General features: G+C 44.2%; 6 protein-coding genes across 6 annotated transcripts; 3 read left to right on the forward strand and 3 right to left on the reverse strand.

Annotated features, from left to right (window-relative positions):
• Positions 1 to 2,533: 2,533 nt before the first annotated feature.
• Positions 2,534 to 2,978, reverse strand: EAF01_007375 (uncharacterized protein; the record flags this gene model as incomplete). Its single annotated transcript, XM_038915630.1, has 3 exons — positions 2,534 to 2,655; positions 2,774 to 2,821; positions 2,852 to 2,978. The coding sequence occupies 3 exons, from the start codon at positions 2,976 to 2,978 to the stop codon at positions 2,534 to 2,536; spliced, it is 297 nt and encodes a 98-aa protein (XP_038769268.1).
• Positions 2,979 to 10,510: 7,532 nt separating this feature from the next.
• On the reverse strand, positions 10,511 to 15,682 carry EAF01_007376 (uncharacterized protein). Its single transcript, XM_038915631.1, has 6 exons — positions 15,560 to 15,682; positions 15,235 to 15,492; positions 14,711 to 15,180; positions 14,349 to 14,604; positions 11,643 to 14,270; positions 10,511 to 11,576 (listed from the first exon to the last, which is right to left on the reverse strand). The coding sequence occupies exons 4-6, from the start codon at positions 14,448 to 14,450 to the stop codon at positions 11,472 to 11,474; spliced, it is 2,835 nt and encodes a 944-aa protein (XP_038769269.1). The 5' UTR covers positions 14,451 to 14,604; positions 14,711 to 15,180; positions 15,235 to 15,492; positions 15,560 to 15,682; the 3' UTR covers positions 10,511 to 11,471.
• Positions 15,683 to 16,841: 1,159 nt separating this feature from the next.
• EAF01_007377 (uncharacterized protein) lies at positions 16,842 to 17,361 on the reverse strand (the record flags this gene model as incomplete). The annotated part of the gene is made up of 2 exons (XM_038915632.1): positions 16,842 to 17,105; positions 17,158 to 17,361. The coding sequence occupies 2 exons, from the start codon at positions 17,359 to 17,361 to the stop codon at positions 16,842 to 16,844; spliced, it is 468 nt and encodes a 155-aa protein (XP_038769270.1).
• Positions 17,362 to 17,563: 202 nt separating this feature from the next.
• EAF01_007378 (uncharacterized protein) lies at positions 17,564 to 19,596 on the forward strand (the record flags this gene model as incomplete). The annotated part of the gene is made up of 3 exons (XM_038915633.1): positions 17,564 to 18,227; positions 18,275 to 18,406; positions 18,465 to 19,596. The coding sequence occupies exons 1-3, from the start codon at positions 17,803 to 17,805 to the stop codon at positions 19,594 to 19,596; spliced, it is 1,689 nt and encodes a 562-aa protein (XP_038769271.1). The 5' UTR covers positions 17,564 to 17,802.
• Positions 19,597 to 19,875: 279 nt separating this feature from the next.
• EAF01_007379 (uncharacterized protein) lies at positions 19,876 to 21,714 on the forward strand (the record flags this gene model as incomplete). The annotated part of the gene is made up of 3 exons (XM_038915634.1): positions 19,876 to 20,363; positions 20,426 to 21,449; positions 21,532 to 21,714. The coding sequence occupies 3 exons, from the start codon at positions 19,876 to 19,878 to the stop codon at positions 21,712 to 21,714; spliced, it is 1,695 nt and encodes a 564-aa protein (XP_038769272.1).
• A 747-nt stretch (positions 21,715 to 22,461) lies between these two features.
• Positions 22,462 to 24,800, forward strand: EAF01_007380 (uncharacterized protein; the record flags this gene model as incomplete). Its single annotated transcript, XM_038915635.1, has 2 exons — positions 22,462 to 22,752; positions 22,806 to 24,800. 2 exons carry the CDS (start codon positions 22,462 to 22,464, stop codon positions 24,798 to 24,800), a joined length of 2,286 nt encoding a protein of 761 aa, XP_038769273.1.
• Between the last annotated feature and the right edge of the window lie 250 nt (positions 24,801 to 25,050).

Consider the following 25,050-nt stretch of genomic DNA (forward strand, 5'->3'; position numbering starts at 1 on the left):
GAAGTTTCTTTTAGTAAGATAGACGTAATGTGTTCAAAAAAAAGGTCAATGGGGGCAGGGTAACGGGGGGTACCGAAGAATGGAACTGGTTTTCTATCGATTTCGGCTCCGATAAACAATAATGATCTCTTTTTGGGGGCGGAACAACCAGAACTAATCATGTGCTTTGACAGTTGGTTGGATTATTTCAAGGTAGCTTTGCTATTATCACTGCGACAGCAACATTGAATATCCGCAGTTTACCGGTGCTATGAAGTATTGAAACTTTGAACCTTTTCACACGTAGAGTGATAAATGTCAAAATAGTAGACTAAACTTTCAAGGCAAACCTGAGCTATGATACCTGTAAGTACCGCAGATACAATGCTCATGGGTGCCCAAAAATAAGTGAGCAAAAAACGGACATTGAAAAAGTCCATTTAGGTTTCACTTGGAAAAAGGTGGCAGGGCAAACAAGTAAGGGGGGAAATGGGCAAGACGAAAGCTCGGATAAGAATAGCCTATTTTAGTTTAACCCTCTCCGAAGTTGATGTTTTCGTTTCCGACATACTCTCTGTCTACACGAAGTTTCGATTGAACCAAATGATTATTTTTAACCCTCAAACATTATTACCGTTCGTCGTTCGTTCGTTCGTTCGCTCGCTCAAAGTTTCTACTGTATAATCAAAGCAAAAGAAATCTAAACCCCCTCCGCCCTCCTCTACCTATCAAAATCTCACCGCTTTCCATCTTCTCCCATCTAGCTTTTCCGAAAAGACTGAGAAAAAAACTCTATTTTACTGCGGACATGCTAGCAAATCCATCATCCACTTACCTAATTTTGAAATCAATTCCTGCGTTGTAGTGAATATGATGCGACGGTGCATAACTTCAAATGTAGGGAGAAACATGAGGTTAGTGGAGAAAAAGTTCCCATCTTCCTTGTCTTGAACAACGAACCAGCTTTCAGCGGCGTAGATCTTCTGATGCAGTCTATGGAATAAGGTATAACAAGGATCAAAGGTCGTGATGGTTGGTTGTACTCAGTAGTGGATGGAAGGCGGAATGCACCTTGATCCAAAAATACATTTTATGAACATCTGCTAAGTTCTAACCGTACACTAACATTTACATACGGACGTACGTACCTGACACACAATGACTTACTCACATGTGCCTTTGACAGCTTAATGACTTGAATCGGGTTGGATAGCCGAATTGGTCTTGGAGGACGGCCTCACATTTATCTGTCTGTGGATGCTTAGAGTGGATGATATCTTCTTACTGGTTGGTTTCCGAGTTCTGTTTGCATGTCACCAACGGAGACCTACCGCATTCTCTTATGTTTCTTACCCGAAGAAGGATTGGCTTGCAATATTGTTGGCCATCACCCTCCTTCAATGCTTAAATGTTATGGCGAACGAATCAATATCCTGGATCAATGCAAAGGGTTCCATGAATCTTGAAGTAGATGGTACCCGCTATGGGCATAGGGCTCCAGCCTCCATTTTCTTTGCTTGGACTGGATGACAGAGGTTTTGTTACATCATTTGATAGAAAAGGGTTAATTACCTGGATTGGACCTGGATGAACTTACCTGTGTGGCATTGTAGTATTTTCCCTTTAACTGAAGATAGCCAAGGGAGAAAGCTTGTCGATACACTACGCTGTTGCCTGTCACTAGGAAATATGAGAGTGTAAATGTCAAAATGTCAAAATGTCAAAATGTCAAAATCTACTAGCAATACCGATTGATGTAATAGTACATTCAAGTTTCTAGACGGAAAAAAAACTAGAATTACTACACTTCCAAACTACTCATTACACACGGCTCAATCATTAACCAAATCATTCGACCGAGGTAATTGAATATACCCACCTAATCCGTTTCCTCGTCCGTTCAACGTAACGTCCATGATACATCACACATCATAGTAATCAACGAGATGAACGGCAAGGCAAGGCACAAAGCGAAACGGAGAATGTGATGACATTTCGATCAGAACATATTATACGCTCTGCACCACGCTGCACACTGCAATGCAAATGCAAATGCATGAATGTGAAGCAGGCCCGATATCTATCGATGTCCCATCTATCCTTTACTTATTCGGGAACGTCATGATCCATCACACCTTTCACATCCATCACATCCATCACATCCATCCATCGCCTGCCTTACTTGTGCTCACTCTCCATTGCTGTGCTGAAACTTGAAAGCCTATGAGCACAATCAAATCAAATTAAACCAGCTTATGATTGCATTGTAACGCAGCTTACGCATCGACGCTTGCCCGCCGCTCAAGCCCAACACCACTCTTCACGGGAAGATGGCCTCAAGGGTTCCTCGTACACACGCATTTGTCGATACTGGTGACACAGGCGAACGACTCCGCCTCGAACTAAACCACGACCAGCATGACGGATTCGAAAATCGATTTCTTACCAGTGTCGCACTGTCGAAAAGGGGTCTTGAATTGGGTGGAAGCAAGCAAAATAGACAAGCATTCTTTATGACCAAATGTAGAAGATTAGTGCACTTTTTCGCACTCGCTCACACATTTTCTCGTGTCCATTTTTGCATCATTACCATCGTTACCATGTCATGATACGGTGCTGAGAGGCCCTGAATGTTTGCGATGTTTCTGATGACAGGCTGACTGAAACTGCCGGCGGCTGTGCAAAATTAAAATCAAAAGCAAAAGGAGGGAGGATGTCATTCAAAAACATTGTGAGGGCATTGAATACCAATTCCTTCTACACCACGTCGATATTTGGAATAGCCCCTTCATACCTGATCCTGATCCGCTCTTCCCACGGAATTCGGATATACTACCCCGGTCTATTTTATATAATCATATATATTAATTACTTTTGGACAACGATGCAAAGTAGAAAGATGTATCAAGTGATCTAATTAGCAGAATAAGCAGATAGACGAAATTGTCCCGACTGGCATTTTCATTTGTACTCATGTTCTGCCCTATGATCCAAGTCATTATCTCATAACTCCTGAGTAGCGTCCCGCGTTACCACTCCGTCGGGCTGTACATTCAATGGGTATTACAATTCCATATTCTGCACTCCAAAACCTTACTCCGGATTTGGAGAAGGAATTGGATACAGCATCTATCAACCATACAGAATCTCATGATGAGCACTTCGGGGAGTGAACTCATCCTTCCCGATCGCCGTCTAGATATCTTCAACTGCTTAAGGAGAGAGCGTGTTCAACTTCTTCAGTATTTCATTCGGCTACCCACAACACTAAACAGGGAGTTTTACGCATTAAGTATCAAGTGCGAACCTTACCAGGCATGACCTCGGGCCACCGTTGAGCTTCTGAGCTCTGATTGTCTCACTTAGACAGGTCCGTAGATCGAACCGATGGTTGGCCGCGGCTGAAAGGGTGAACCCAGCCATATCTCACTATCCCGTGCGTTCAGATCTGCGACTGGGGATTCTGCTATACGGTTTCAGTTTTCCCAAGTTTCTTCCTACAAGTCACCATCTTTTTGTAACGAGAAAAATCAACAAACCCTAAAACCCCCTTTTTGCTGCACTTTATTGGTTCACTTGCTCTCGCCAAGGACTAGGGCCTTGGCTTCACCGCTTTATGTCACTGCTTATGGGTCGATAGGGATTTGGTTATATGAACTTGGGTATTGGATGGTAAGAGGGCAGAGGGATTTGATTATTCATATATTATGAGGATGAGTCAAAACTTCCATCGTTTCCTTCTGCGTCCTTAGCATAAAAGAAGGTGGTAAGATGCTATCTTGCTATGCACAGAGACTTTCTTGTGATAGTGACATCGATCATACAGTACACATATTACCTCGAACGCCTCCTTCATCAAATCCTGTCAATCGCGTGGCCAAAACATCAGTCGTATGCATGGAACTACTGAACGACTACTCTTTAGAGGAGCGAAGGGTATAAGTCTGTACATCAGTCATTGGGCACAATCATTACTGCAGCATGCAAAAGCTAAAAAAGACATGTTCAAAATCCCCAGCAGTGTATTTTTAGTATCCATTCTTCTTCTAGAAGATCCGACTTTCCTTTCTGTGCGGTACATGAGCATGCCGTGCTGTGCTGTACTAAAGAGCACACGAAAGTTTACATGCAACATTGAAATACTACGTAGTATGAGAATCGGACAACAACAACAACAACAACAACAACAACAGCTACCGCAAGCTTTAAGCACAGAAACTACACTACTGTACGCCTATTTTTATTCACACAGCAATACATGCAGCTGTGTTAATAATCGTCCGTTTTTATATAGTGGTCAGATTTGATACAATTCAGGTCCGATCTTACCAGGCATTGTTCATTATCACTGTTTGTCGGGTCGCCTCTTTTTTCCCATTTATTTTCTACATGCATGACTTCGATCGCTGTGCTTCACTACAGTGCTCTGTGATCTTTGGTGCTGCAAACTCGTAGATCCTCGGTCCTTCTCGCGAATAATAGCTTGTCTTTTCTTACACTTTGTGTCTTCACGACTCTCGAGTAAATCTGATTGGGACGCCTACGAGGCTCCATGCTATAGGGATACTATCAGTATCCACAGTTCACTACACTGGATTTCACCTAGCACTTTGGTAGCTAACATAAAGTTTGCAGCGTTTCCTGGTTTCGTTCGTTCCCCCACTTGCCCACTTTTCCCCAGCGCAATAGTGGTGTGCTCGGCTGGTTTTCTGAACAGCACCCTTTTTGTAGAAACCTAGAAACCTTACCACAGACGTTGTTTTTGCCTTGCTTATCCCTTGCACATTTCTCTGTAATGTGGGGCTAACGGCTACAGCACAAAGCTACTGATACAGATGAGGCAATTAGGGCCATATTACAAGGATTGATTTGTCTCGGGATGAAAGGAAATCCACATGGTCGATAGGGAAGTCCCATGACCTTTTACTATTTCTTGATCACCATGGATACTACCCAAGCTTGATCCTGTACGAAATATGGGAAGTTTCGAAGAGATAACATGTTTGCCACGCGAGTGGAACTTTAGTTAAAGATTTTGGCGATGGGATGGGGTTTTTTGAGCAAAGATTGACCTATGCACGTCAAATCTAAGCTCGGGGAGAAAGCTTCAACAATTCTTCATTAAAGGTCGTGGAATTTCCCATCCGATGGGAAGATCATTTTGGCGGTGAAGTATGTTGGTTAGACACGCGAGGGGAACCTGCTCGTCCCCCTCGTCTAAAACCTAATATAGATTACCCCATCGAGGTTCCTATCTCCTACGTAAATACCATAGTTTCAACGCGGAATGCTCCAAAAAATAACTTGATTCATCGTGAAGAAGAATTAAGCTCAGAACATTAGGTTGATGTTTCCGGCGCAAGCTCCAAATAAAGAATGCTTAACCGGCTCCAACTTCCAAACCGCAACATTGGACCCTGACTCTGCGGTGTTCACTCAATCTACTTTGGGTGGGCTTCTGCATAAATGACAACATTGCTGGATCATTTGGAGAGGCTGAAGAACATGGTTATTCCTAGAGTAGTTCTCTCTCATACTTTCCACACGCTGTTGTGAACCAATTAGACGCCTCAAAACATCAGAGTCATTATGCAGCCACCACATGATACTTAGCCTCGGACGGCTTGTGAAACCAATCCTTGCATTTCTATCTCTTGGTAAATCATGTTGATAGATGTCATCCGAAGTCCAATTCCCTATTTGGAGATATCTGAGTGAGTACGGTGTGGACAGAGCATGGAGAATCAACGGGAATCGAGTCATGGGTAACAGTCAAGGGGATATCGAAAATCAGTGGTAGTATACATCCAGAGCCACCATATCTAACATCTGTTGGGCCGAAGTATCGACATTGAATATCCGGTCGTATGTGTTTAATGACCATGTCACTTGCCCCGTTCATGATCTTATGGAGAATAAAAATACATTTTTGGGATCTTTTGTCTCGGTATCAATGTACAAGGGCAAGCAGGGGGCAAGGTTCTGTGCACAATACTTATGAAAAACATCTTACCTTATTTCGCCTGTTCTCCGTAAGACTGGTTAAACTGGGCTACAGCGCCAAGAGGTCAAGCTTTTATAATCCAAGTAAAGTTTGGTCTTGGCTTCTCTTGATCAACACTGGTGTGTGTAGCTGTTGAGTGGAGGGCAATGAGGGTTAAAAGCCGAGACAGCCTTTTGAACTCTTTTGATTACTAAAAATAGCCCATATATATTGGCTATATTGGGTAATCAATTCGCTTAAAAACACTCTATTTTCTGGGGCCGTTATTCTGTATTGTTCTCTTCGATCCACTTGTGCAAAAATCGAACAGTATTGAAAAGATTCTTGAACTCATCCCGAGAATTCACCTCGCGCAAATCCCGATATGTGGAGTGGACTTGAACCTAGGTACCGGAGACTCCGATGCTGATTCAATGAGTGAGAGGCAATCCGTAGGGAAGGAGGAGACCAACACATCTTTAAGTCAGCGATCTTCCCACATGAATCGGACTTTATCTTCCTCAGCGACCGAGGACAAGAGGGTCGTTCGTTGTGGCTGCAGAAATCTATTTGCCGGTTCAGACTACGGTTCAGGCTACGGTTCAGACTACACTTCAGTATCAACCATTATATCCAGGCAGCAGGATTTGCTTCAAATAGTGTAGTTTTAGTATTGTAAACGGTTTGGACTATCGCTATACTACGACCCGTGTGCCACAGCCCGCTTCCTCACTAGAACTACCTTTCTGAGACGCACGAGAGGGAAAGTGCAAGAAAAAGTAACTCTACACGCAAAGCACCTATTTAGGCTTGACTTATCTATCCTATTCTTGCATGATCTGAGAATTGACCTATGACGAAAGAAAAACTCAGTGTGTGTACTTCTTTTGATACCTCCGCTGCCATCGTTCACTCGGACTCGGACCGCATTGATGTTTATGTCGTTAGGCGTTGTATTAGATTTTCCATTCTATCTAGTCTCCAATCGGGGATCGAAGGCTCCGTGTTTTCTTGGCTCCCCGTCAGTAGAGAAGGGTGGAGATGAATGAAAATCCTGCGTATGCTGCAACCATAACGTGTTATTGCAAGGTCGAACACACAAGATCTATGACCTGTCCTATCGACGGGCGTACTTTTGCTGTAGAGCGTTAATCGCACAGGGAGAGGAATACAAGAGAACTTTCGCGAAGAAAAACAATAAAGACTGCGGGGTATGTTCATGTATTCTCCAGCCCCTCGGTCCAATTATAGATAGTCGGTGAACGTGTCATTTTTCTTTCGCATGTACTCAAGTATCACTGCAGTAATCCCACTTCTCCTAAAAGGAAAGACGAATTGGAATAACGAGCAACGCTTATAATCCTGCAGGTATGCATTTTGTCTGCTGAGGATCGAGATATGGAATCGCATGGTGTGAATCTGCTACCCACAAACTGAGAGGATGGATGCAACATGTAACGCTACATTGATTCAATAACACAACAGCAGCAGCAAACCGTGAAAATGTATGGCTGACTACCTGCACGCATCTACAATCATGATTAACCCTTTCCATATTATCAAGTTTTCCAAAAATCCTCCAATCATCCACATACGCAGGTGTGTACCGCTATTGTATAGAACCCATCCAGTACGCCGTACCACCCCGATTTCGTTCCAGTCACTGCCATCGCCATCGTTCGACCATTCGGTGAAGAACGAGAAATTGCCGCATGAGGTAATCGCCATGTCATGCACGCCGTCTTAGTCATTGTTGCCAATGTTCAGGGGGTCGCATCATACGAATAATTTCGCTCGTCTCCTTGAACAAACATATCACAACTATGGAAAGGCAGTCTTGATATCAACAAGGCTGGAGTCAGAACTCTAAGTAGAGTTCTCACTTTAATTCGATGAGCCACCACGACTTTGTGGTGGTGTAATCGTAGGATGAACAGCTTTTCAAGTATTTTGACGGCGAAGTCGCTCGGGCGGTCTGGAATGATGGCGTTTAATGGTTTCTTGGCTTGCGATTAAGGGAAATAACCTCGTAATTGTCTAATATTTCACGGGTATGAGGGCGAAGCCTCCCGGTGAAGGGATCTTCTGAGCGAATAATCGGCACATCGAGTCAGTACGCAAAGGACCGACATTACTATACATGTTACTATCTGGGGTTCACTTATCACTCATTGATTATTCGCTTTTGGTAATCAAACAAGGAGTCTGGGATGGCATTCAAGATTGCGTGGGAAAACTGTTGTTTTCGAGAATCTATACTTAGAAGACAGTTTACTATTCGAGAATATCAACCTGAGCTTCATTCAGGTCCCGAGTAGGTTTTCAATGCGAGAATTCATAGCTTGAATATATGAGCAGTCTTTATCCGGGGGCATTGAGTGTCACCATGTCAAACATTGTGAAGATGTTGCATTGGATGCAACGGTAGGTAAACTTGAGATTTGCAATATCTGATTGAGGTTGATCGAAGATGCTACTGCGGATTGTCCCCAACGAAACTAATGCTCCAAATGATTTGAACATTCTAGATGGTCGAGCACATCAATCGGATACAGCACTTTAATAGGATCAAAAACATGAAATAGACTAAACCCCCACAAGTCACTCAGCTTCTACTCAAAGTCGATGTTCTCTGATATTCCAAGCATAACCAAATTCATACATCACCCAAATACTCCCACCACAATACCAGCAGTTCTAATCGCGGGCTCTATATATAAATCAAATACGCAAGACACCGTTAGTCTTGATTCAAGAAACATTATCCACCTCTCCCAATCCATGCTTTTCCTCCAATTAATCCAACGATTCCTATGCGTCCATCCATCCATCCATCCATCCCGTTCCGGCATTCCCCCACGAATCAAACTTTCGATGTATCTCATGCTTTGGACCTCCACTCCAGATTTACTTGCATCTCTTTCGCCACAGCAACACACAACACAAAATACACTACATTCCCACAACCGTCCCCGTCCCCGTTCCCGTTCCCCGGTTATCCTCCCAACTCTATTCCTTTCCCTCTACATTTGATTTGATTTCCCGTCCAAACTCTCACTATCTATTAAGTTTCCCCTTATCGAATAGTCCACAAGCACATTCAATAGTTCAATAGCTCAACCCCAAAACCCCAAAACCCCAAAACCAAGTTCCAAATTCGGTACATCAATACAAGCATAAACTTTGAACATCCACCTGGAATACTCGAGGAAGTCCCTCCCCTGCCCCCACTCAAAAAACTCAACCATGATCGACATCAGAAATCTCACAGAATGAAGCATCCACAGAACAATTACGGAAACTTACAGACCCTTAGGCCCCACGGCCCTGGGTTCGGCGACTCGCGGAAGTCTAGAGTAGAAGCAAGATATCAAGATTATAGTTTGCTACGGGGAGAATCGCCCTTACCATTGGTGTTTATTCGGTTCGGGGCTGATTCAATGTCGATCTAATCATGGCGATCCAGAATTGAATTAGAGGAAGAAGATAGAAGAAAGGAAGAAAGGAAGGAAGGTGGCGTTTCTTCTCCCCCCTCTTTCCCTTCATCTTCTTTCGGGAGTCCCCAATTCGAGTCCTGAAATCTCCGTAAGAAGGGGTGGATCGATCTTACTGGCACTCCGGGAAACAGGGGATCGGAGATGGGATGGGATGGGATGGGATGGGATGGGACGGTGGACAAGAGAAAGTACAGAGTATGATAGAGTGAATATGGGGCTCCGGGGATATCTCCGCGAGTGCATGTATGGATGAGTGTGGAAACAGGGTCTCGTCTCGGGGAGATCTAAAGTACCTTTGTAGGTAAGTAGACGAGTGGAAAGTTTGAGCCCTAGTGACTAACATGTGGAGGATGCTTGGGTATATTATGATTATATGATTTATATCGCGGCACTGTAGATACATGAATCGTGATACCTACTCACGGGTCTGTTTCGCTTTGAGTAAAGATGTCTGGTAGGGGACCCATATGTGTAGCTAGATCTAAAGAGATGTCCATCCCATGCAAGATACATACATGTGTACCCAGTAGTGGCGAATAGAGTTCTATGTGGATAGTCTGCCCTAAATGCCATTCATTCCTGATTCCCGAGTATCGAATTATCAACACACTTCACTTCACCTCCTTTCGATCCAGCATGCATCGTATCAAACTCAAACTCATTCCAATCCAATCCATTCCACCGGTGAAACCCGCACTCCTCCAATCCACAAGACAGACTCTTGAAAATCTAGATTCTCAAATTCTCAAATTCCATATCCCCTTTTCATCCACATCTAAACACACATCCACATCCACATATACACACACACAAAACACAGGGACCTCCTTATCCACTCCCGGTATATCAGGCTTTCAGCTCACTCCCCCCAGCAACCCACTGCTCCACAGAGCTCATTACATAACATAACATCATACTAGACGTATGCGCCCTACCTACAAAAGACAACTCATACATCCGGGGATGTACCCCCTCCCTTCCTGCCGACCTCCTTACCGGAGCGTCTTGCCCCCCTTTTTCCACTTTCCCATTTCACCTCCCGCATCCTCGTTCTCACCCTCACCTACCCTTCAACTTATACATTTACATTCACGTTACCATCACTCTAAACTCGTACCCTTCAAATTTCAATCAATCAACAAACGTTTCAAAGATCTCCCTCTAAACTAATATATACTATTCGCTCCCCAACTATATGCTATCTATCTACTTCATCTATCTACCTAAATAATAACCCATCGCCAAAAACATACCCGTCTCAACGCTATGCTTGTTGCAAAATATGTCTCCCTTCGCCCATCCCATTCAAAGCATTTTTTGCCCACCTGTACCTCTTCACTTTCTCGATGACCATGTTTTCGTTCACTTCTCCCCCCAGAATTTAAAGCCCCAAGAAGAGGTATCAAGATCAAGTATATCTATCTAATTGTTTTTGCTTACTTGCATTTTCATCCATCCATCCCACTTCCCATTTATCCACCCATGACTATGCATGACATGTCCTTAGGGCTATTATCCGCCCAACCCACAACACCCTACCAGTGTTCCACACCTTCTCAAGGACAAAGTTGAAAGAAATCAAGAAAGAAAGAAGAAAAATCGATCGCCATGCCATCTCTTTTGCCAGAATGTAGTATGCTATTTTCCTCTTTCAACCCATATGGATTCCCATCCTTCAATCATCGTTCTTCCAAACCGCCAATCATCCCATTCGCTTTAATCATCAGTATCCATCCATCCATCCATCCCTTAAAACGTAATCTTCCTCACGTTGAATCTCTTTTGTAAATACAAATATTCCATGCATAATTTGCCCTCGAGCTCCTGCATGCTTGTTGTTTGACCTTTTCTTTTCCTCATCAAATTGCAACCTATCAGCTTGCATTCATCTTCAATCATTCCCTATCCCATGTAGGCCCATCTGCCTAAATTGTAAAACATTTCAATTCTCAGATTGCAATATACCTTGGATTTTCGCACTGACCCGAAGGTCATCCTGTCCATATAGATATTTACAGGTTGTATGTTGATCTTAAAGCTGCGATATTTGCTGGAGCAACATTGCTATTGAGGAAGGCATTGAAATCCGGAATTAGACCCTTATAAACATCGAGGACCTGTGGTAGAAGAAACAAATGTTAGTCATGTCCAAATATTATGACAGGAGGTAATCAATAGCTTACTTGTTGGAATGCTTGTTGTAGTTCGACGTTCCAAGTACTGCCGGGTTCAACATCCTTTCCGTATTTTGCAATTGCAGTGACAAATTGGGCCAAAGTTTTCTCCATGGCTTGTGGATTTAACATGACAATCGACAAGAAGCCCTTGAAAGCAGTAGCCTTTTCCAGGGTGTGATCAACATCTTCGAGAGCCTTAAGAAATGGTTGAGAAAAGGTGGCCAAGTGGGGTGACAGGATCTCAGCGTTGAACAAGCCCATCCGTCCTAGAGCTATAGCTGCATTCTCGTTCATCGACTTTGGTACCATTGGATTGGACAGTATTTCGAGGAATTTTTCGGACAGTTTGGGCACGTATGGGGCCATATCTTTTTGGTATTGAATTGCCACCTCACCTGCCGACCAGCATGCATTGTTGAGTACGCTAAAGGTCGACTCAATCTGCTCATCAACAATTGAATCAAGGTCGAGTTGACTAATGAGCACAGGGAGTAGCGTGGGGAGGAATTCTCGTAGTTGTGGAAACACGTATTTTGCACAATCTCCTAATAATGCGTAGGATGATTGGCGGACATCGTTCTCTGGATCCTCCATGCAATATACGAGAAGTTGAAAAAGTTGGGGCTGCGAACCGGATACGAGCGCTGCAGATTGCTTATCGTCAACTGCTTGGATAATCGCGCTCAATAAATCCAAACTAGTTACCATGAAATCCTTGTCCGGAGTATCTAACCCTGGATTATTGGCCGCCGCCATGAATTCTTCCAGGTTTTGATGAATGATTGTCACACATCTCGTGAAAACGGGGGCGGCAAATGGGGCGAAGCTATCTTCCAAAGCAGTAGCGACGTACGACAAGCATTCTAAGAGTGGGAATAATTCTCGTGATTGATCAGAAACTTTGTGCCATCTGTTTATCAGTGCTGGCATCAATAAATCAATGAGCTCTGGTTGCGCCAAACCTTGGCCTACGTGCTCGGCTAGTGTTTGAACGCAGTCGTACAGAATGAACATGTTACGATCCTTGTATTTCTCAAAACACGTGACAAATTGCTGAATGATTGGCTTGCAATACGGCGTGAGGTTGGTACCTGCTTTCTCTTCGAGATGTGCGAATGCTGAAGCACCGGCTTCTTGAACCCTCTTGTTGCGGTCCAACATCTTTGTCAGAATACCTTCCATCATCGGCTCAAAATACTGTGCTCGTTGGTTCGGGTCTTCAAGCCCAGCCCCCCAAGCCGAGTATCTACCGAGGGTCCAGCAGGTAATTTGCCTAACCAACGGTTCGGCATCATTCAAGAGTGAGATCAGGTAGGGTACCAGTTCGGGAAGATGTGGTCTTACAACGTCCATACAGCCTTCAGCAACGGCACCGAGAGCGAGAACCGCTGCTTCTCGGTGTGGCCATTCCTGATGTCGTAGGTTGGTCATCAAGTATGGAAGAATCGTGTTAAAGACTGGTCCGCGGAAATCGTTTGCAAAAACGTCAAGTGCCGCAGCTGAACACTTTCTCAAATTCCACCTGTCTTCAGGGGCCTCATCGTCGTCATCGTCCTCGATTTCCCCTTCATCAAGGTCATCATCATTTTCCATGCCTGCGAGTTTAGTGTAATCAACACCATTTGCCGCTCCATTGTTGTCCCCATTTGCCGCTTGCATTCTGGCAGCTTTTGTTTTGGCGAACTTAGGTTTGATGTCCTCGGCGCGGTCCTCGACATCGGCATCATCGCCTCCACCTTCAAGCATGGCAATATCTTCCTCACTGTATATCATACTCTCGAGTAGCACAGGTATAATTTTGTCAAGGTATGGACCCAATGCAGTGTATAACTCATTGTGCTCCCCGACACTGAGCCAAAATTCGGCGGCGTCGCATGCCAACTCCTCGTCATCAACTTTTCGTTGCTGTGCTATCATATAATCAACCAATCCGCCAATATGAGGAAGAATCTTATCAGGTCGGATCTCCACAATCTGAACAAAGGCTCTGCAGACCTGTCGCCTAACTTCATTTGAGGGATCACTGGCGAGTTGAAACAGGCGGTTAAGTAGATCATCCAAAGAAATAAGTAAGGCTTGGGGTTTGTGTGGAATGAAAATATTCAAAGCGGTCAAAGCCAAAGTTCGAATTCGTGGCCTCTCATTTGCGGCGAACACAATAAGTTTTGGAATGATGAAGGCAAGCGGTCGCTGTCCTTGATATTCCTTGTCTAGCATTTTTCGATTATCTTCACAGATCTTCGACAAAGCTGCCATGGCTCCCTCCTGTGCTTCTGGTGAAATTGTTCCACTGGTATTCCCAATCAAAGCCAACAAATCTGGCAAAATCTGTGGCCATCCCAAAATACCTCCCTTACTAACTATTTCTGTAATAACATTTCCGGCGTAGTTTCGTATGGTTGGGATTTTGTCTTGAAGGGCTAATGGAACCGAAGTTTGTATGAGAGATAGACTCTCAGGAGGTATCGATTTGTACCCAGATCTAATGTTATTCTTCAGCATAACAGCTGCTGCCGATCGAATCGCAAAGTAATCATGTGAAGTGTAATTTAGGCCCGAAGGAACCTCCGAATGCGAAAATAGGTATGTCAGGTAGTTGTTGATGTCTGGCGAAGACTTTGCTTGAGATAGCATCTGTTTGGTATAGTAATTAGATCGGGCTCTGCAAAGCAGTTCTATCTTAGATTATGCATTTTCAAAGGAACAACTTACAATCTCTGCTTGCTTCTGAGCAGTCTTGTCCTGCCCACTTAACGAGTCTTTCAAGCATCCTGACAATTGCCTCAAAGCCTCCTGTTCTGGCTGCCACGCCATATCTGTTACCCTCTCACTAGGAGCCTGTCGCACCTTCGATTTGGAGTATTCTCAAGATTCCGATATGCAGGTACGCACTCCAAGGTAAGGAATAGAAGCTCTAGGGGTAACACAAGAATTTGCTTGTGGGACGTTAGAGGAGGTAGGTCGACATCTAGCGCAAAGGTTGAAGAGTTAGCTTGTGATAATGGTTTATAAAAGGATTGATGAATCTGATAGATCATTGGATGAGGCGTGAATAAAGGAGGAGCATGACTTACGAATCGCAACTATGGAGGAGGAAATGGCAAGAAAGAAGGTAGGATGTGAATTGTGTTACGATTCGATGAAGTAGGAGTTTGGTGGGGTGTCAATTTGTTTGCTAGATCCAAGGGCGGCAGAGAAAAGCTGTGTCGAAATTTGGGGGTCGATATGGTACTAGTACGACGATACCCATATAATAACGCTTGCAGGGGGGTTATTGGTTTGTGTAATGTGAATAGGTGTACTCGTACGTAGGAGAATGGTTGTGTAAAATTGTGACTGAAGCTTTTGTTTTTTGTTTTTTGGACTGGGCCTTTCGTAGAGCTTTTCGTAGAAGGTTGGTGAAATGAGAACAAATGACAAAGGGTTTTATTTATTTATATTGTACCCGATAGGTAGGTCTGAAGGCAGGTAGTACTAAGTACTATGTAGATAGAGATACCTTGGTGGATGATGGAAACGTATCATCAACACGAAAAAGTTATTACTGGAGGGTAAGTGAATGCTGATAATTATATGGGGAGTTTTGACGGCTACCAACCTTTGATAGGTAGGTTCGTAAGGCCATTTTGCGTATGCTACGAAGTACTCGAGTACACTTGACAATTAACCCTTTTGAGTGCTGTATCCTCTTTGTCTCTGTTCTTTCACTCACTCACTCACTCACTCACTTGTACCCACCACCAACTACGCGTGCCTAGGTAGCTACTCGTGCTTGTTGAAGAACTATCGGCCGAAATTGGACGTTTGCGAAGAGCGAACTTCTCGCTTGGGAAAATACTCTTTGAGGGGTAGTTGACTGGAGAGCTTGTCGTCAGTATTGAAAATATGGGCGTTGCTTAACTAAGAAGATTGGGTAGAATTACAGAATGATGAGATGGGATAGAGTGCTCGTAGAATCCAATGATCGAAGGGAGAAGTGACGCGGAATTGGATATTCAATATAGATACTGTAAATATAGATGTCTATAGATACCTAGGGAGATCAGGATACAAGTTTAAGACTAATATTAAGACCGGTATAAGAAATGCACCATCAAACCATTTTTACTTTTCAAGACTGATCAATATCTTGTTACTTGCTACCTCATGACTGATATTTGTAGATACACTATTTGTTCCTGCAATTTATCAATAACACGAAGAAAGATTCTTTCCAAGACACCGTGTAACTTCAGAACCCAAAGTCCCAGCCTAAAGAATATCGTATTCACGAAAAATTCGAATTGCAAATATCTAGTTCTATTCATTCAGTAAAGGATTTACGTTCAGTGGGTTGGCGTATCGCACAATGCTTCAAATTCAGATAGACTTATTGTGAGGAGCCATCAACAAGCCACATCTGCGGACCTGCAGCCGGGACAGTTCATACACATACTTATCCGATGATTGATCATTGTAGCTCCAGCCCTATGTCATAAAGCCAACTCATTCCCAATGCCCCCCCCCCCCCCCAAAGATCGGGTCTTAGTGCGGCGGTAAGTGATACTACTTTTGTGTCAAGGATAGAAATGAAATTGTATAGCCTTATCTTCCTCAAGAGGTCTAAAATAGATTCTGAATTGGCAATGGCCTGGAAATCTTGCATGCAGAAAGGGCGCATGACATTATTGAGACTTTGGCAAATTCTAGACAAGATTGACGGTCGTACACAATGAAAGAATTGATAGACATTGAATTATTGGCGGAGTGAGTCGTGGTCCATTGAAAGTCTTTAGAACAATGTAAGAACATAGTAGAATTGGACCTTGATGAGTTCCTATTCTGTTATTGTTGCACCGCGAAGTGATAATGATGTGCAAGTAAGATCCCAAGGATTTGGTCCTGTTCTTTGTCAGGTCGTACATCTGACGATTATTGCTGTCCCACCAAACTGATCATGATACAAGCCTCGATGAAGACCCTTAGCCTATAAATCTTTGATTTCAGGTGATACCATTCTTGAAATGGCTTGAATAGTTCAGTAGTCATTTCTAGACCCGGCATGTGTACAACAGTAGAGTGCACAACTATCAAGTTGTAGCTTGCTTTTGCAAGAACCCGATTCTCGGTATCGTCCGCTCTCCCTCGTACGAACTAGAATAATGTGTGTAGTAGCTGGAGCTTCATCTCCATTGGGGGAGTATTGAAGGTAATGACAGCTTCGATTTAAGTGCCATTGGTATCATTCACAATCAGTTCACCTTCGGTCTTTCGCACTTGTTCCATGACAATTTCCACCACCTTCTTGAAACCTTCCACCTCCTCCTCCACAGTCCCGCCCATTCCTGCACTTGCGAAGCTGATAGAATTGCCAACGTAGACGGGCTTTCCTGTCTTTCGCGCTAACAATTTTGCAAGACGGGTCGTGAACTCGACTGAGGATTCGTAGACACACAACGGTGTAGAAAGTGGCTGACTAGCATTCATTCTCTAAACATATGTTAGAACATTGAGACAAAGTAAGAATTAAAGAATGACTTACGTTGGGAAGCGCATAGACGAATGAACCTAGAGGTGGTGCAGTGGAAGTATCGCCATTTAATGCCGTTGTGAGGAACAGTAATATTGAAACGGTGTTGACTGTCAGGTGAAGATGGATATTGGTCTCTGGAGCTTTTGGAAGAGGGAATGAGATTTGAATAGATGGCTGTGACGCGCCCATGACTTCTGAACTCGAGTTCGCCATATTTTGCTGATGGTGCTATTGGGAGATGTTTCTGGTGGAAAAGAGAAATAGATATTCTCTTGCTTATATTAGGTTTGGCTGGCTCGCGGGGTACCTAGTATGCTTGCATGGGAGGGAGGGGACAGACGAAACTGCTCATGATAATTAAGATTTACTACCATCACATAACATCTACACTTTAACTTGTACAACATATAGACTTTTATACTCAATCTAGTACAAGTAAATCCAATTACTTACTCAGATACTTCATGTTTCTCTTACAATAATAAATTGGTTAACTCATTCGAAAGATAATTTCGAAAAACAGTGCTGGAAAGCGGTGAACAACGGCAACGGCAAAATAAATGAGTTTCGTCATTGCTGATCCTAAACACTTGAATATTGGAAAACAACCCATTTTTGATCACAAGGACGAGATTGTTCAATCCGACTCCCTCGATGGCATACCGACTTGTCGCGGCGCATGCGACTCCATCTCAATCATCGCAGCGAGGTCTTCAAACTCTGCGAACTTCGTCAATTCTAGGACAATCGCAATGCATATGCCGGTGTCATAGGCCTCGGAATTTTTCATCATCTGCGAGATTTTATCGTCAGAACGAATACAAGGAAACTTTCGGAACGAGACTACGAAGGGCTTTGAATGATACAAAAATAACATGGTATCATATACCTGTGGGTTTGGGTATAGGCTTTTTAGGTCTTGGTCAGTTCTATCGAGTGAATGAGCGAGAAAAGGCAAGGAGGCGAGAGGAAGACGGAGATGGAATTGTGAGGAGTGTAGGATCTGGAGACGATGGAAATGATGAAGGTTATCAAGGGCGAGCAAGAAGGAGAGAAAGAGTAAGGCCCTCGGGACCATGGTATGTAATTCACTCGGTATTTGAGCTTCTAGCTAACAAGTCTACAGGCAGGTTCAAGTAATGTCAACTCTCCCATTGAAAGCCATGTCAAGAATATGGGGCAGATTCAATGAATTGGAGATACCTTACTATCTACGTGTACCCGGATTTAAATTGTATTCTTTTATTTTCGGTGTTAAGTGAGTGCACTTCTCTCAATCTCAAAAAATATGCACTCTCTAATTGTATTTCTGCCAGTCTTTCTGAAGTATCAGAACCCGATCTTCACGTATACCCTAATTTAGCTTCATTCTTTTATCGTACTCTGAAACCAGGAGCTCGCCCACTTCATCCAAATCCGAATGCGTTGCTTTCTCCAGCTGATGGTCGGGTTCTTCAGTTCGGTGCAATCGAAAGTGGCGAGGTAGAACAAGTTAAGGGAATGACTTATAGTCTGGATGCTCTTCTCGGTACCAGCAAACCAGCTACCACTCCTAATCCTGCAGATCCGTCCAGTATATTCACCCCGCCTCAAGATACCACACCTAAACAAAGTAAGGCGAGGTACAATGACGGAGACGAAGAGATTATCAAGCAAGACGAAAAGTTTGCAACTGTAAATGGTATCTCATATACTCTTCCAAATTTACTCTCTGGGCCGCCCCAGAAGCAACCAGGAAAGAAGTCAAGTGATGCCTCCACCACACCAAAGCCAGCCTCTGAAGCCGAAGTTCGTGCCGACCTTGCTCTTGGTGAAAAGCCGTGGTATTCTCGAGTTACTACAGAGAACAAGACTGCTTTATATTATGTAGTTGTATATCTGGCACCCGGTGACTATCATCGTTTCCATTCTCCAACAGCTTGGGTCGCTGAGAAGCGCCGCCATTTCGCTGGAGAACTATACTCAGTCTCACCCTATCTCCAACGAACATTACCTGGTTTATTCACACTGAATGAGCGGGTTGTTCTTCTTGGCAGATGGAGGTGGGGCTTCTTCTCCTTCATCCCTGTTGGTGCTACAAACGTTGGTTCCATTAAGATCAATTTCGATCGAGAACTACGAACCAATTCTTTAACAACAGATACTGCTGCCGACAGAGCTGCCGCCGAAGCAGCAGAACGCGGGGAATCATATAGTGGATTTGCCGAAGCTACTTACGAGGCTGCGAGCCCCATTCTTCACGGTCATGCCCTGAGAAGGGGTGAAGAAATGGGAGGATTTCAACTAGGAAGTACAGTTGTACTTGTGTTCGAGGCACCTAAAGGAACAAGACCAAGTCTTGACGAAGGCTGGATGGGACAGAAGAGAAAGGGAGGTTGGAATTGGGCCATTGAGAAGGGCCAAAAGGTCAAAATGGGTGAACAATTAGGATGGGTCGATGATGCTTAAGTTGGACAGGGAAAAGGAAAACGAGTATTTTAAACAAACTAAGTACTTTGGGTGCATATACATGTGGACCATTTCCATTCAAAACAATATTTTTATAAGTTATTGTTAAAGGTGGCTGAGAATCATAGGGGTCCTCAACCCATCAAGGTTGGCCATCAAGGTACCCACCACACATAGGTATCCTGTATATACATATTGTTACTATTTAGAATCCTTCAGATTTTGTATCAACAGCAACAAGAAGAAAAACACAACAACTCCAAGTACAAATTCCCAAATATGCTTGCAGTTGACGATATCCATATTCACGATGTTCTCATTGTGGGTGGGGGTCCTTGCGGTCTCGCTGTCGCTGCACGTCTTTGTGAAAGTACCCCTTCATCACTCTTCACAGATTCCGAACACCAACGATATCACTGGATGAAAGCATCTTCAGCACGTCAAACCTCCAAACCTTTCAAAACAAGTCGACGTTCCCACACAGCCAGTGATCGACTAGTACAAGGTGCATCTTGTTGTAGTGGTCTCGATATCGCTGTGCTAGATGCACACGGCGGCGAGTGGATGAGTGCTTGGAATGAGCGATTCAAGAAGCTGGAGATTAAATATTTGAGAAGTCCGATGTTTTTTCATCCGGATCCGCGAGATAGAGATGGGTTGAGGGGATATACGTGGAAGGAGGGGAGGGATAATGAACTCAAGGAGATTCATGGGGTGATTGGTAAGGAGTTGAGTAAACATCAGAGAAAACAAAAGATGAAAAAAAGGTATGTTGTTTTGATGTCTTCGGATTACGAGAATATGTAAAGAATGTTGCTAACTGCAATAGTGGTAAAAGCAAGCAGGAAACCACATTTCTAGACGAGCGAGACCGACCAGATTATTTCAGACCAAGCACCGCACTCTTCAAGAGCTTCTGTGAAGATATTGCCACTCGTTATGATCTGGCCAATGTTGTGGAAAAGTCCGAAGTTAATTCGATCGATTATGAACCCAACGAATGTCCAGATTGTCCAGGTGTATTCACACTGCAAACATCCACAGGTATAAAACGAGCACGCGTTGTTGTCTTTGCAGCAGGTGCTGCTCTAAACCCAGCTTTGCCATCCGATTGTCCATTCTCAGATGAAGGAAGCATAACACACGCTCTTATTCCCTCATATCTCAGCTCGAACGATAAACTCCTTCCTCCACATATGGTGCAAAAGATCTCGCGCAAGCAACGCACGAACCTTCTCGTTGTAGGCGGCGGTCTTACCAGTGCCCAAATTGCAGATGCAGCTCTTAAACGCGGCGTCACGAAAGTATACCAGATAATGCGTGGACCCCTCAAAGTAAAAGACTTTGACATGGAACTTGGATGGGTCGCCAAATTCAAGAATCACTTCCTTGCTCGTTACTGGAGCGCAGATTCTGACGAGGAGAGATTGGAAATGTATAAAGAAGCGAGAAATGGTGGAAGCGTCAACTCGGAGTATCATCATATTCTGAAAACGCATATCTCAAAAGGTCAGGTATCACTTCATGAGCATACAAACATTACTTCCGCCTCATGGAATACGGCTTCACAATCGTGGGAAGTGGAGACTTCTCCCGAGTTGTTGGATCTTCCTGAATTTGATCATATCATATATGCAACAGGTTTTGATATCAACTTTGAGAAGATCGAAGCAGTACAACCGCTGATCAAGAAGTATGGCATCGAAACCGTCGGAGGATTCCCATGCTTGACACATGATCTGAGTTGGAGTGACGAGATACCATTCTTTGTTACTGGAAGATTGGCAAGCTTGAGAATGGGTCCAGCTTCACCAAATCTTGAAGGGGCAAGAATGGGTGCCGAGAGAATTGCTGTAAGTCTCAATTTTCTCTTTCTACCCAATTGACGACATCCTTTGGGGTATTGTTAATGGTATATTTGCTAATTATACGCAGTGGAAAGTAGGCGAGCTCCTTGGGCGTGGAGAACCAGACACCAAGGGCGAAAGACGTGACAGTGGATACAGTAGCATTGATGGTCAAACCGAAGGCGTCGATTTTAGAAGATTGGGCTTGGGTATCGAAAACCAATTTGATGTTCTAGATTTGGAAGGAAGTAATTCTGAAAGTGATGATTGAAAGAAGGAGAAACAAAAGAATGCTTTTGTGTCCATAATACATAATACCCAACAATGAAATCAAGATAGCTAGATCATGCAATGGAAGCTGGCATTCTGAGCATCCTCTCTGGAGATCGATCATGAATAATAGGAGTGTGTGGTGGAAACAACCCGTTCTCGAGCCTTTATGAATGAGTTACCTTTTAAGGAGTAGCGAAGATGTAGACTGCAGTCAACGTTTCACGGTTTGCTTATTGAGATGAGAATACAAGAGTCTCAACGAAAAACAAAAGATTTTAAAGAATCAAAAGAAACGTTATATATGCCTAGTATTTATTGGCCATGTTTTCCGCTGTCGAAAATGGCCTCTAAAATACCTAGTTTAGTCCATTGGCGGGACTTAGCGGGACCACTCCCCGGTAGCAGCGTTTGGATAAGATGAGATAAGCAAGATGATCCCGAAGCTTGCGACCAGATATAATAGTAACCGTTTACTTTCTCGCACCGGAGTTGACACATTAAACGTTTACATCGTCCAAATTATTTCAGCAGGACAGTAGTTGTTTACAAAGTCAGCATTCATTCATACCCATACCCTCCTTTATATGTGTATGATCATACTCCTTACGATTACTATGAAAGAAACCACATCTTAAACAGCTACTCAGCATCTCACTTTACCTGACTATCGCGTTAGATACTGGCCAACCCAATCGCAAGAGGCAAGGTCTTATATCGAAACTACAACAACAATCAAGCATCCGCTATGTCTCAATCACTAGAGAAGAACGAATCTGGTAGTGACACGCCCACCAAGGATGAGGAAGAGCCAAAATTACCAACTTTCACTCTTTCTATCGTGTCTCCTTCAGTAGAGGTCGCAAGTCCATTGACTTTCCCCCAACTGTTGGTGACCACCACAGTACAAGAACTGAAAGCAAAGATCAGGGAAGTCGTGCAATCAAAGCCAAACGACTCAGCTCAACGACTGATTCACCGTGGTCGAATGCTTGAGAGGGAATCGCAAACAATGTTAGAAGTGTTTGGTCAAGACAGCGTGAGAATATGTTTATACATATAAGTAATACATTTGCTGACTCAATACCTTAGCTATCATCTCCGGACACTCACACTCTTCATCTCGTTCTTCGACCTGCTCCTCCAGAAGCAATTCCAACGAGAGCTGCAGATCCTCAAGCACAAAACAACCCCCCGAATATACCCCCTCCTCAAATATCGACCCCTCCACCTCAGTTTCGTGGCCAGCCAGCCGCGCAAATTCTACACCAACAACATCGTGACTTTCACCATGCCACACACACGCAAAGACTGCAGCAATTACAAAGGGAGGCGGAACGTCTACAGCAAGAACTAGAAGCAGGCACTCGGGCTTATCAATCTCAGATTAGTCGTCTTCTCAATTTAGGAAACAATATGCCAATACCGCCCACAGTTACTCGAAATCCGTATGCATCTACAAATGCGAGTCATACCTCCATTGAACAACTAATTGCGCAGCATCAGCGAACAAGACGTGGAGGACCACTTGGGACACCGGATACTGGCGGACAACCAAACATGTTTACGGCTTTAGACGAAATGAATGCCGGTAGATCAACACCTCAACTCAGGGCTCCTGACCATAGCTCTACTTATACTCGGGAGGGTGTCGGCCCAAATGGGGAGAGATGGCAAGTGACGATAAATGAGACTACAACCACAGTTCCTGTAGGGACATTCCGACCACCCGAGAGACATAACCCATTTCGATCACCTGAGCGACGTAGCTTTGCACAACATCCTGGATCTCCAGCGGCAAGCACTGGAAACCCCGCTTTAGATTTACAAAATTATCTGCGCAATGTAGACAGGTTAAGAGCTCCCCAAGCACCTTCCGCGGCGCCAAGATCTTCGTCAACTCCCCTGTCAACGCAACCCGGAACTCAAACTCCATCTTCTACCCCTGCACCCGCGACCACATCCGCTCCTAGTACACCTTTGACCGCCAGGTCTCCCAACCCAGCAGCGAGTGCATCTTTACCAAACCTGACCCCAACTCCAGCAGCATCTACCAGCATTACGTCATCCCAATCTGTGGAGCCAATGGTATACATACTCACGTCTCCCTCTGGCCCTCGTGCCCTTTTGATAAACAATTCCGAGACTTTCTATACACCACGTGTCTCTAGAACCCGTCAGAGCAATGGTGTAGGTGGCCGAGACCTTATTGGCTTGCCTGAATATCGCAATAGAAATGCTCACAGAGCTAGAATAGGACGTGGAAACCGACAGCGCGCAAACGAAGAAGTTCCTGCCGCAGATTTTCCGCCTATTCATAATCGTGCTCAAAGAGTAGGGGTGCCGGTCGCACTCCAGTTAGTCAATGTGCTTTGGTTGGTTATTCGGTTGATTGGATTCGTATGGTTTTTCACCTCTGGAAATAGCAGCTGGTCAAGATTCTTGATGATGAGCGGACTTGCAATAGTTGTCTTCCTCATAAACACAGGCGTTCTCACAGGTGTTTTCAATGGTGTCGCAGAGCAATTCTGGGGTCCAATCAGAAGACATTTAGAAAACTTGATTCCGCTAGCTGGACCAGATGCCGCACTTGTACCTGCAGCAAATGCAGCAGTAGTACCACAGAACGGAGCAGCGGAAGCAAACACCCCTGCTCGGCTACCCCATGGCCAGCTAGATGAATCTCAAGTTGCAGCAAGAATACTGGAGCAACAAAGACAGAGACAAGCTCAGCCAGGTTGGCTCATAACTCAAATTCGACGAGCAGAACATGCTGCGCTCCTTTTTGTGGCGAGTCTGGTTCCGGGTGTAGGAGAAAGACATATTGCTGCAAGGGATAATGCGGCGAGAGAAGCGGAGGCAGCAGCCGCTGAAGCAGAAAGACGACACGTTGAAGCGGAGACCGCCGAAAATGGTGCTACTGAAAATGTCGCTGCTGAAAATGGAGAAGTGGGTGTCGCCGAACGAGCAAATGATGGTGAACATACAGAAAGAGCTGTTGAGCAAGGAGAGGCGGGCGGTGAAAACACAAGACCAAATATAGAGGTCGAGCGCGAAGCGCCCCCTGCTCAACCTTTGATTGTTTGATCGCCATTGATCGCGGGATGCGCATTATAATGGCTGTGAACATGGTTAATGGCGTCAGCGAGATTTCTTTTGGGCGTCTCTTTGTTTCCTTGGCATGTTGTGTACGAATTGGCCGCTTAGCGTTTAAACTTTTAATGATGAGATGTAGCGGTCGTTAGACACTTAGGCTAAATACGTTGATACCAATATAAAATTCTTTTCTTTTGCAAATACCAAGATGATTGGAGAAGAATGCTAAATGTCAAATGAA

The sequence above is a fragment of the Botrytis porri genome (assembly GCF_014898465.1).
Source record: "Botrytis porri strain MUCL 3234 chromosome Unknown BPOR_009, whole genome shotgun sequence".
In the NCBI taxonomy this organism is placed as follows: Eukaryota; Fungi; Ascomycota; class Leotiomycetes; order Helotiales; family Sclerotiniaceae; genus Botrytis; species Botrytis porri.

Excerpts from the sequence above, each read along its gene's own strand:
- EAF01_007376 (XM_038915631.1), bottom strand. The coding sequence starts at position 14,450 with ATGGCGTGGCAGCCAGAACAGGAGGCTTTGAGGCAATTGTCAGGATGC. Across the intron at positions 14,271-14,348 it reads CTCAGAAGCAAGCAGAGATT|ATGCTATCTCAAGCAAAGTC; the intron begins GTAAGTTGTTCC and ends TATACCAAACAG. Across the intron at positions 11,577-11,642 it reads TACAACAAGCATTCCAACAA|GTCCTCGATGTTTATAAGGG; the intron begins GTAAGCTATTGA and ends CTTCTACCACAG.